The following is a 12,186-nucleotide window of genomic DNA, read 5'->3' as shown; positions in this document are numbered from 1 at the left end:
AATTAACGTGGAACATAGATTTCCTCGGCTTGTCGATTTTATATTATCTCTCTTATATTATGTACATTAATTTTTAAATATTAAATTTAGAATATATAAAATGTTACATTTCATAATATTTACTTGCAGTGTTAAAATATAATATAATTATTGAATGTATAAAATACTTAAAATAATAATATGAGAAATATAAAAGTTTTAATCATTTTTGTCATGTTGATTTTGAACTATTTTACTTATTAAAAGAAAAAAAAATAAAAAATACGTTATCTTTTTGAGCAACAAGGAATAATTAGGACCTTTTAAAAAGTATATAAAATAAAGTTATTAGTTCAGTTACGACCGGTGAAATAATACAAATAACAATTAAACTTGTATTTCGAATAATAGCTTTTAGTACACCATAATTGTAAATAAAAATATTAATTAAAAAATGCAGAATTTTATCATGAAAGTTTAAGAGAAAGAAGTAGAATGTTTGAAGAAGAGGTGTAATTAATCGAACAAATCATAATACGATCGATAGTACATAGTGCATGTACGTACGAATAAAATTTAAATAATTAAATGTCACTTAAATTGAGAATCAATGCATATTAATTATTCATTATTGAATTAAATACTGGTCATCCTCCTGATAAAATATTCCTAACGTGGTAAACGAATTTAAAAAAGAATAAATTTGTTGCAGATATTTCATGTTCAAAATGGAACAATATCCAGAATTTGTGGATTTATTGCTTGCAAGACGAAAAGATTATGATATTTTGTGGGTTTCTCGGTCAATGGATCCATTATCACCACACAAACTTCCATTAGAATCTAAATACTCCAGAAATGAAATAATACAGGCAGTTTTAAATGATGAAAAAGTTAAGCTAGCAATTATTTCTTTGGCTGCAATACTCGAAACAGATATCAAAAAAGTTAACCAAGAAGCTTATAAAATAATAAATGAAATGGCTAATAAAGCACATTTGCCCAGTGTTCGTTTCATGGGTAAAATTAAAGTCTTTTATTTTAAATTATAATATCTTTATTTTCTGGAATTATAAGTAATGCTTCAATTTCAGGTTTAATTATTACAAAAGTTCTTAAAAGAATTTTTATGAGCATTTATATTAATGAGAAATCAATATATAAGATGAAAAAAGAAATGCAAATTTCTCAAGTACAATATGTTTATGCACCTTCTCATAGAAGTTACTTAGATTTTGTATTATTATCATATATTTTATTCTCCTACGATATGGCCCTTCCAAACATTGCAAGTGGAATGGATTTTTATCACATGTACATAATAGGAGAATTATTAAGAAAATCGGGAGCTTTTTATATGCGGCGCAGTTTTTCTAATGATTTATTATATAAAAGAATATTTAATGCGTATGTAATGTCCCTAGTAAAACATAGTGACAGAGCAATTGAATTTTTCATTGAAGGCACTCGAAGTAGAAGTTTAAAAAGCATCGTACCAAAGTTCGGTGTGTTAAAATTAATATGACTAATTCTAATATGACTTTTTGATATAATTAATATTTAATGAAAACATAATATAAAGATGGTTTCATTTCAAGGTCTTTTGTCAACTATTTTGGAGAGTTTATTAGAAGGCAGTGTACCTGATATATATTTTATACCTATTAGTATTAACTATGAACGACCACTAGAAGAATTGTTATTTGCATATGAGCTTTTGGGAGTGCCAAAACCAAAAGAATCTACTGCTGGTTTATTTCAATCTCTATTTATTTTACAAAAATCATATGCTTATGGATCTGTTGTTTTTAATGTTGGTGAACCTATTTCTGCATGCCAATTTTTAACTATGGAACACCGCAAAGCAAAAGTATTATCACCTTATGCAAAATTACCGATATCTGTTGTTAAAAACTTAGCCTATTGTATAATAGATTCACATAAAAAAAATACAATACTCATGCCTTTTAATTTAATTACTTTATTATTTAATGAAAGAAGTCAAGTACATCCAGATAATCCATATACATTAAATTATTTAATCAGTGATTATCTATGGTGTAAAAAGCTTTTACAAGTATTCAATGCTACAATATATATAGGAAGGTAAGTTTCAAAAAATACTAATAGGACTTAATATAGTATGTAGATATTAGTATTATAGAAAAAAGTTCGTACAGATCATTTGATACAAATAATCAAAATGTAAGCAACGTGGAGCAAGAAATATTAAATAGTTTAAAGTGCCATGAAGAATTACTTATATTTGATGCATCACAAATTTTGAGACTCAAAGAGAGACACAGAACAGCAAAACTGGGAAGTAATATTCGTGTTAAAAGCCATACCTTATTAGAAAGAACTATGAGAATAGCTGTGCCTGTCATTAATATTTCAATTTATCTAAATCCAGCTTTATCTTTTCTAATAAAACCAGCTATTATTACTGTTGCAATGGGAATAGAAGGAAGTGAACTTGGTAATATTATTTTATACATACAGCATGTTACATATAAAAACCAAACAAAATTGGTATGTTATTGCATTATTTGTAGGAAATGCATTTAAACGATACGTATTATTAAGAAGGCTACTGACTACGGAATTTGTAATGCCTTTAATAGAAGATGAATCTATAATAAAATCTGAATGGGAGGAAACATTAAATTCGCTATTAAAACAAAATTATATAAGTATTCAGAACAATACATATATACAAAGAGAAGATACCAAAGTATGCTCTCTCCTTTATAATGTAATACTACCATTTATAGATACAATATATGTTACATGTCTTGTCCTATTTGAGGTAAAATTCAATAATATTTGCGTACTATTTTACATTTGTTATCTTTTTAATATATATACGAAGAAAATCTGTTTTCATTTACAGTGGGATGAATCAAAATCAAATTGTATAACGATACAAGCAGTTTTGACTGAAGCACAGAAAGAAATAGAAAAAGCATTTCTTGAAGAGCGGCAATGGGGACAACATCCCTATTCTTTATCAATCGACTTAATTAATAGTACAATATCTAATCTCATAACACAAGATATTTTAGTACCTCATGAGAAACGAAATGCATACCAAGTAGATAAAGTCAAAATAACACAAATTCTTGCACAGTTGCAAAATCTTTCATTAAAACGACCATTAGGTTCATATCTTAATGCAGTATTACTGCCTATATTACCACCACCTGTTTCTGCTAAATTGTAAAACAGAGTATACAGAAGAAAGTTGAGAAGGTATGTATTAAAGCAGCTTACGTTACATAGAGATTTGATTATGAAGATTTTAATATAGTTAATGCTAAAGATATTTGTTTAATTAGTATGTAACTTTCTTTTTATATTAAAATTTAGAAGAAAAGTTATATAAATTTTTAAGAATAATTATCGCATCATCGTCAAATTTGTCTATCGATTTTTTTCTTCTGCCAAGAAGTAAGGTAGCTGTAGTAGTTGATGCAGAATTATTCATATTTCTGAATAAAAGCTGAAAAAAATTATTATATGAATCATTAGTTATATGTATATAACATAATAGATATTACAAATAACTAATTACCATGACTAATCTAACCAGATACACAGCAAACGTGAGAAATGAAATAGCCATAAGTGCACCTTCTATGGAGGGAAATCCAGCTGCATGCTCATGATCATAACTGTGATCATAATGTTCAGTACCCCTTCTTTTGCGAGCAACCGTTATACTTCCTGCAAGTTGGGATTCTGAAAACATTATTAAATATACTTTTTTGGAAAATATTTTAAAAATTACTCATTGACATGTCATATACATCAATTAATTTTTTGATCTCAGTTATTGTGTCATTGTTATCGTTATTTATTGTTACCTATTTCAACCATTAATGTATTTTCGAATGTTCTTAAAAATTGAATTTTTCCATCAATTGATGTTGGTTGAGATTTTAAAGTATAATGAACACTTCTAAGTATATCTACTGGAAGGTAGTTCAATAGTCCTGCATCATTAAAAGTAAAAGATTCATTTAGGTACTGCTTATTTCTTTCCCGTTCCTATATCGTAAAAATAAAACTTTCGATTACTAATTGTTTCTCAAAATCAAACATTATACAGAAAGCTTCAAATGTAATAGTGTAATTACCTTGGTCATTGAAGGAACTGCTGTATCATTGTATTTTTTTGGATTAGATACAAACACATTTTCTTGATCAAAAACAGTTGATTCTTTTTTGATATTATTTTCCATATTATGGAAATTGTATTTTCCACTTTCATTAACTGCTGTTTGTTTTGTTTTTGCATCCTTATAAGTAATATCTTCATATGTATAATGGAACTGATTTTCCACATTTTTTTGAGCAAATTTATAAAAATAATCTTGTTTTATTGTAGGTGTTCTATGAATAAGAAATGTAAAAATATCTGATAAAGTAAAATTGATGCTATTTAATATGATGTTATACATACCTATATATCTTTTTTTCACTAGAAAATTGAGGCATATCTATCCATTCTGCCAAACTACTGTTCAATAATAATATTTTCAGTATTAATATACTAGTTACGAACATTGTAATTGATTAAAGTATGCAACCTTTACAATAATATTTATACATATATATGTTTAACAATATCACACAATAATAATTAATTTATCGCACATATTCATATTCACTAAATAAAATGAATAAACAGATATCATGTTGTTTCTTCAAGTGATACAAGAACTAACTGAAGATATACTTGCATACATGGTGTGACAGGAATCAGGATGTTATTATTTCAGCTAGGAGTTCTGTTAGATTTAACGAGGACAAAGATTAGATTTACGACGTAATGACATCAATTATTTAAAGTATTCTTACAAATTCTCATATATAAAGTTTTTGTTTGAAAAAATTGTTTAATGAAAATATATACAAAACATTAAAAATCTGTTACCATTAATAATTTATTTATTCTCATTATCATGGTAAGTACAATAATGACAACATTTTATACTTTTTTATGAAAATTTGTTAATTTTTCTTAAAATCTATTTATTATAATGTTGCTGTCTTTTAAGTACTTTTGTTTGTTAATTATGTAATTGTAAATAATATTATAAACATAGCTTGAACAAAATACAAGTTGTTAGTTATTATAAAATTTAATGTTTTTATAAAACTTTAAGTAATAAAAAAATTCAAATAGATTTAATATGTACAAACAATTAATTTAGAAACGTGTTATAAATACATGATATTATATATGAAACAATTACCAATCTAACAAATCATATACAGATTGTTTTAGGTATAGCAACATCTACTGATATTGCACAAATCTTTGTATGTAATTAAGATTATAATAACTGCTGTGTTTATATCTAGATTTAGACTCATTATTTCAATATTGATTAATTTAATGTAGAATTTTATTAAAATTATAATAAATGTTTTATAATAAAAAGATGGACATAGCAATAAACATATTCCACTCATTATGTAATTAAAGTGATTTTTAAATAAATTTTCAGAAATATAGGCCATATATCATGTACAATAATGCATTTAATGTCATATTAATATAGAAAAATATAACTTGAAATATAAAATAATTAAGTATTTTGCAAATAAATTATACATATGAGATTCTGTTAATTAACTAACATATGATTAAAGTAATATTTATATATTATATCATAATAAAATGTAATATAAAAGTACTGTAAAAAATGGTTCGCTTAAATATAATATTTTATATATAATAACATTTCATTTAAGATATTACTGCAACATCGAGTAAAAACAACATTTTTAGACAAATTTCAAATATTTTTATCCAAAAGCAACTCAGTCTTCACAAAATATTTGACTAAGAAATAAGAGATTACATTTCTTCACATTTGATTTCTAGAGTTAAAGAAAATTATTTCTTTCGTGATTTCTTTTAATGATTTCTTATCTAATTCTTCATCATGCTTGTTTTATTACTATATTGTTATTAATAATTAGAAAAATTGCAGAAATATTATGATAAAAAATAATAAAAAAGAAAGTTGTTGTATTAGTAATGTAATGAATAATATGCCACTACAAAATGAATATTTAAAATTTATAATAAATCTATATCTATTTGAATTAATTACTTTTTAAAAATTATACATTTTTTATGTTGATCATGTATGAAACAAAAACGGAATGAACACAGTGCTTGAAAACGAAAAAGATGTATGTATATAATTTAGATCTCTTTCTATTTGGAATGTACTTTACTTTCAATGAAACAAAGAAGAATATAAAACAACTTTGTATATTAATAAAATAAAATAATAAATATATTAAAAACTTGGAATTTACAATTTTCTCTATTATGTATATGTTAATTATCGACTGGTTCTAAAAAATTTTGTTCACTACTTTCTAGTATGAAATTTATCACAATAATAATTATAGTTATAATATTATATAGAAAATGTTTCAGAATATGTAATTATTTGGAATGTACTTATTTAATTATAAATTTTTTCTTGTCTTTATGATTAATAGAGAAGAAGATTAAAAGTGGAGACTACATTTGCAATAATCTTACTTTTTATCACTTTATGCGTGTCTTGATCATTTTTAGTTTTTTTTATATTAGTTCTCGAAAGGTTTGATACAAATTATAAACGTTAAAGCTTCTAATGTCTAAATTTAGATGCTTTGAAGCAAAAATACGAATTAGTAAATTTATTACATGTAGCACAACGTCGCGTGTATATTAATTTAATCCATAAAAAATTCTGTGAGTTCTTAAGAAGTAATATAATAATATTCTTAACTCATTCTCTCTCTCTCTCTCTCTCTCTATCTATCTATCTATCTATCTATCTATCTATCTATCTATCTTTCTTTTTTTCTCTCCTTCCTCTCCATCATACTTCAAAGAATGTCAAAGGATTTATGTATATGAAATATACATGTGTTCTATAATTTATATATACTGCTATGTATTATTTCATATCTAATTACTCTATTTTAAGCATTTTTTGTGTGCAGTTATAAAACATTCTATTTTAAGCTGGAAAATATATTTATATTATGAAGTTAGCACTTATATATTACTTGTAAAATGGTATTATGTATTGAGTGTGTTACATTAATAAAACTGTATGAGACAATTATTTACCGTATCATAAGATAAATAATTGTTTAAGATATTATGATAACATTATATATATTATTTTTTAGAGAATCTTTTATATTTTACTAGCTATGGAAAATTTTCATATCCAGTACTTTACAATATTGAAACACGTTCAAATTTATTATTAAAATTCCTCTAGAATTCTCATAAAAACATTGCTGTTGTTTTCTCTATGTTTGAATGTTTTATCTTACACGATGCAGTCTAAGTCATTTTCTATGTAATTATCCTTAGCTTTTACGTAAAATGTTTTGGAAGATATATAATAAAGTTATATTTAATATCAGTATACTGATATTTAAAAAGAAATATAGTTGTACTCCCTTTCATGAATGTATCCAAGTCAGGCACGAATGAAACGTCGTAACGTAGCTCGAGCACTACGAGCCCAGCCTTTGTGTATAGACAAGTTATTTGGCAATGTTTCGATGTTTAACGTAGGCAGAGAGTTCTGTCATGTACGCTGATTACTGTATGCTGACCACCGGGCATCATCACTTTCATGAGTTAAATAGCGATACCCTACTTTTGTTTCTAATTCTCGTAAATCACACCATGTTTGATAATCCTTAAGAAAAATATAATTTATAATAAGCTTGTATTTTATAACATTAAAAACAAGTATCTAAGATTATAAAAATGCTTACCTGCAGCCATACGTGTTGTAAACTCTTATCTACTGTATAACGTTTTCTTTGTTTCACTTGTAACAAATTATTAATTAAATCAATTGCTAAAAAAGACGATAAGTTTTATTAATTTTTATTGTTAGATGACTATTATTTTATTTCAGTGATTTGCATACCATCAGATGAAATTTCCTGCCAAGGAATAGGTGGATACATAAAAGCAGCATTTTGAATTTGTTCATTAATATCTTCTTCTTCATTGAATGGAAATGTGCCACTTAAAGATACGTAAATAATTACACCAACACTCCACATATCTAAAGAACGATTATAACCTTTGTTTCTTAAAACTTCTGGTGCTAGATATGCTGGGGTACCAACAACACTTCTTCTGAAACTTTTTTCTCCTATGATTCTTGCAAAACCAAAGTCACATAGTTTTACTTGTGTAAATTCGCTATCGCTGCTTAACAATACGTTTTCAGGTTTTAAATCACAATGTACTATATTCTTGCTATGTAGATGTTTTAATGCTATTAATATCTGTGTAATTAGGAATTTAGTTACTCTTTCGCTAAGACGGCCACGTTCTGAACTTAGTATCATTTCTAGCATATCGCCTTTTAATTTTTCCATCACTACAAATATTCGTTCAGGAGTTTCGAACATCCGTTCTAGATTAACAACTCCGCTATGCGAAAGATTCTGCAAAATAGCAACCTCATTTTTAAGTTGTGCTTCTTGCTTTGTAGGAAAACGTAATTTATCAATAACTTTGATGGCAACTGCTCGACCACTTTTACGATGAACACCTCCATACACTGTACCAAATTGTCCAGAACCTAGAACTTCATCTGGAAAAATTTCATATAATTGAGACATATCAGTGATATTTTCTTCAGGTTCTGTAGATTCTTCTTGACCTAAAATCAGAATATCTTACATAGATATACTTTTTCTAAACATTGAAACTACATCTATTAAATAAAAGAAGCACTTTTTAATATAAAATATAATAAAAGGAAAAATTACGTACTGGCTGATATAGTTACAGGCATCAGTGCTTGTCTAATACCAGTTTCCCATGACCTAGCTATATGTGCTCCAATACCACTTTCTGGTGGAGGAACTTGGCTACAGTTATCTCCATATGAAGGATCTTCTCCAACATAATAATCAATATTGGCAGTTTTTAACTCAAAGCAATGCATTGTATCTAAAATACAATTCATGTTCTTTATATCACTAATATGATAAATACGATTTTAATAAAACAAAGTTGATATAGTATTAAATACATACGTGAACGGGATGTCTCAGCAGTTTCAATAGACAATATTTCAACTAATGGAATTTCTTTATAATATTTGGAGCTATTTTCATTTTGAAATAACGTTATAGCTTTTGTATCAAGACGCCAATAATGTTTCTTCCGCTGTGAATATTTCCAAATATAACTTTACATGTGTTTACATGTGTATACATTCTTTCTTACATGTGTATACATATAAGAACATTTATATATGCTAATTATTTACCAATGGATCACGATTTGTAAAGTGTACCATCCAGCCCTCTTTTAAAACTTTCGAACCACGCCGTTTTGTATGTTTAACACTTTGCACTATGCGCATTAAAGGAATATTATTGCTTGGTGTAGAACTGCAACTAGTAAGTTACATAATAAAACATAAGTTTACATATATATACATAGATAGTAACTAAACAAAAAATATACTTTACCTTGATGGTCTAGATTTTTGAAATTCATCGTAAATAATGTCATCATTGCTTGGGACTTGGTCCTATAAAAATAATCTAAATAAATATTATATTTATTATTGAATATTTTACGAAGTAATAATATTAGTTACAACATTTAAAAAAATATTTCTGTTACATATTTTCTATTATAAAAGTATGTTTACAGTGTATTCGTCAGATCCTTTTGTTTCATCTACTACAAAAGACGAATGTTGAGGAGGTGAAGGAGATTCAGCATCACTATCACCATCGCCTTCTTCGTTTCTACCGTCACATTTTCCTTCCGGCTCACTACCGACACCACTATCGGGATATTCGTTACCTAAATAAACATTTTTATTGAAATAACGTTCATGAAAAAATTAAGCAATAAAATACAAATAAAAGGAACCTGTATTGTCACGTGGATTTTCTCCAGTACAGTCTTTAGGTATTTTTTCTATACATTTCTTGTGTGCATTATATTGACAATCTTTGCACTGTAGGCCTTGCTTAAATAAACCTCGTAATAATTTTTTACAATATCCACATACAGTTGGTCTGGTATAAGTATGTACCACAAATGTATGTGGAATTTTTATACGTGTTGCAAGTTCTCGTTCAACCCATACTGGTCTTCCTCCCAATGAAGGAGAGCGAGACTGTTTTGGTGCCATTATACTCGGTATTGTCTAAATTTATAATACAATAAAACACAATAATATAAACAATAAATTGATTATATAAGCTATAAATCGCATTATCGATAGAATCTTACCAAAGTACTATTATTTTGACTTGCATTCGGTGTATTATTTGTACTATGATTATCATCACTAATGCTGGTCAAACTACTAGTAGATCCTTGACTTGGAGACCTTGGTACATTTAACATTGCAGAACTACGCCGTCTTTGACTGGCATCATGTGAGCAATTATTAGGTACTTTTATAACACATCTTTTATGATAATTCATTCCACAACCTACAAAATATGATAATTGATTGCATTACTTCAAATAAATAAAATAATAATAACAAAATATGACATTTACCTTCACATTTTAATCCTTGTCGAACAAGGCCAAATAACATTTCTCCGCAAAAATCACAAAATGTTGGAACTTTATATGAATGAACAGTTAAAGCATGGGGACGAATGGGAATTTCTTCATTTGGCACTTGTGCTAGAAAAGATTAAATGATTATTTTTGTTTAATTCTTCTATTTCTATATTTTATTTGTCATCATATACACGATGAAATATATAAATTCAAAATTTACCAGTCAGAACAATTTCCACTAATGTTTCATCTACAACTTCAGTGGCATTTGTAATAAGTTGTAAAATATTAGTGGAATTATAATCATGTTTAAATAAAAGCAATCGCTCAAATAAATGATTTAATCCATGTTCCGGACACTTTGTATTTATAAAGTCACAAGCAAATTCTTTAAGTGTCTTGAGAGTCAATGTGCTGCTTTCAACTGTAACAGTATCGCGAGTTAAACCAAACTGGAATAAAAATGTTACTTCTGGTCCCTCCATATTAACTGTTTTATCTGTAAGAAAAAGGTGAATTGCTTAATCTTTAATATCTGAATGCATTTGGACCATATAATATTAAATGCATATAAACTATTATAAATTAAGATAAGAATATACAAATCAATACTTAATATTAATCTTCATATTTTTGTATAATATTTGTAAATATTTTCATGATATCTACTAAAAATCAAATATATGTGTAAAATATATCTTTCTTTTATTTTAAACGATTAAAAAATTATCACATAACAGACATCAAATAACACATATTGAATTAAGGCATTTAGGAAATCATTAATTAATATTTGATATCATTGAATTATTTTTAACAAGTAGTTTTTAAATTTAAAATATGTTCCGACCATATGAATTTACAACATATGAAAAAAAGGTGAAATATCTACTCTGAATAATGAAGTATATAAATGTTTTATTTAAACAAGAATTATCTTACGTACACGTTTAAATTAATCAACGGAAGATTCTGTACCAAGGTAGCTATTTATTCCCCGATCAAATTAACATCGATGAAACATAATTATTGTGACAACAGATCCCATGAGTGTCACCAAACAGCATCAAATCCATGCCTGACACACATTCGTTGATGACATTTTACAGTTATCTCCAGGTGACCGACCCACCTTCGCGTATGCCTCTACCTGTTATATATTGTTGTACGTTGGATCGGGTACTTACGTAAATTCAAGTTAATAAGCAACTTAAAAACTATCAGAATATCGAAAATATTGCTGAAAATTGATTAAAAGCTACGATAATATTGTAGAGAAATTTTGAACGAATCAATGAATCTATTCTTTTATATACATATTTACGCATTATACATACGTAAAAATCTAGTGCCATATAGTTGTTACCAAAGATTATTAAGAACAGGATCAACATTCTGTTGCTATTAATCCGATTAAAGACGAAGGAAGATAGCTGTTTAGAAGAAGTTGGAGTAAAATGACAAAGAAAAAATAGAAATTTAAACATCTAACACATTTTTAAGGAAAAAATACAATTTACTTTCGTTAATTTTCTTTATAATATCTTCGAATAAAAAATAATCCTTATTTCTATCTATTGTTTAGAATAATATGAGCGCATATT

General features: G+C 26.6%; 3 protein-coding genes across 5 annotated transcripts; 1 reads left to right on the top strand and 2 right to left on the bottom strand.

The window, feature by feature from the left end:
* Positions 1-192: 192 nt before the first annotated feature.
* On the top strand, positions 193-4,004 carry Dhap-at (dihydroxyacetone phosphate acyltransferase). 2 transcript variants are annotated; one of them, XM_033341088.2, is made up of 8 exons: positions 193-538; positions 692-999; positions 1,074-1,484; positions 1,578-2,085; positions 2,160-2,458; positions 2,535-2,788; positions 2,873-3,231; positions 3,572-4,004. In XM_033341088.2, the coding sequence occupies exons 2-7, from the start codon at positions 699-701 to the stop codon at positions 3,200-3,202; spliced, it is 2,103 nt and encodes a 700-aa protein (XP_033196979.1). In that variant the 5' UTR covers positions 193-538; positions 692-698; the 3' UTR covers positions 3,203-3,231; positions 3,572-4,004. The 2 variants fall into 2 exon arrangements, with proteins under 2 accessions (XP_033196979.1, XP_033196980.1); XM_033341089.2 differs by lacking the exon at positions 193-538 and having other exon boundaries at positions 583-999.
* LOC117160378 (uncharacterized) lies at positions 2,654-5,525 on the bottom strand. The gene is made up of 5 exons (XM_033341097.2): positions 4,445-5,525; positions 4,119-4,374; positions 3,846-4,029; positions 3,554-3,720; positions 2,654-3,481 (listed from the first exon to the last, which is right to left on the bottom strand). The coding sequence occupies exons 1-5, from the start codon at positions 4,546-4,548 to the stop codon at positions 3,338-3,340; spliced, it is 855 nt and encodes a 284-aa protein (XP_033196988.1). The 5' UTR covers positions 4,549-5,525; the 3' UTR covers positions 2,654-3,337.
* Positions 5,526-7,213: 1,688 nt separating this feature from the next.
* Positions 7,214-12,009, bottom strand: PKD (serine/threonine-protein kinase D3). Of its 2 annotated transcripts, XM_076626240.1 has the most exons (14): positions 11,920-12,009; positions 11,529-11,732; positions 10,803-11,081; positions 10,574-10,705; positions 10,298-10,503; positions 9,932-10,211; positions 9,705-9,862; positions 9,520-9,581; positions 9,315-9,444; positions 9,079-9,211; positions 8,813-8,992; positions 7,953-8,699; positions 7,795-7,880; positions 7,216-7,715 (listed from the first exon to the last, which is right to left on the bottom strand). In XM_076626240.1, the coding sequence occupies exons 3-14, from the start codon at positions 11,065-11,067 to the stop codon at positions 7,602-7,604; spliced, it is 2,493 nt and encodes an 830-aa protein (XP_076482355.1). In that variant the 5' UTR covers positions 11,068-11,081; positions 11,529-11,732; positions 11,920-12,009; the 3' UTR covers positions 7,216-7,601. The 2 variants fall into 2 exon arrangements, with proteins under 2 accessions (XP_033196975.1, XP_076482355.1); XM_033341084.2 differs by lacking the exon at positions 11,920-12,009 and having other exon boundaries at positions 7,214-7,715; positions 9,315-9,438; positions 11,529-11,890.
* Positions 12,010-12,186: the final 177 nt, after the last annotated feature.

Source organism: Bombus vancouverensis, chromosome 18 (assembly GCF_051014615.1).
Source record: "Bombus vancouverensis nearcticus chromosome 18, iyBomVanc1_principal, whole genome shotgun sequence".
In the NCBI taxonomy this organism is placed as follows: domain Eukaryota; kingdom Metazoa; phylum Arthropoda; class Insecta; order Hymenoptera; family Apidae; genus Bombus; species Bombus vancouverensis.
This window is presented reverse-complemented; position numbering and strand designations above follow the sequence as displayed.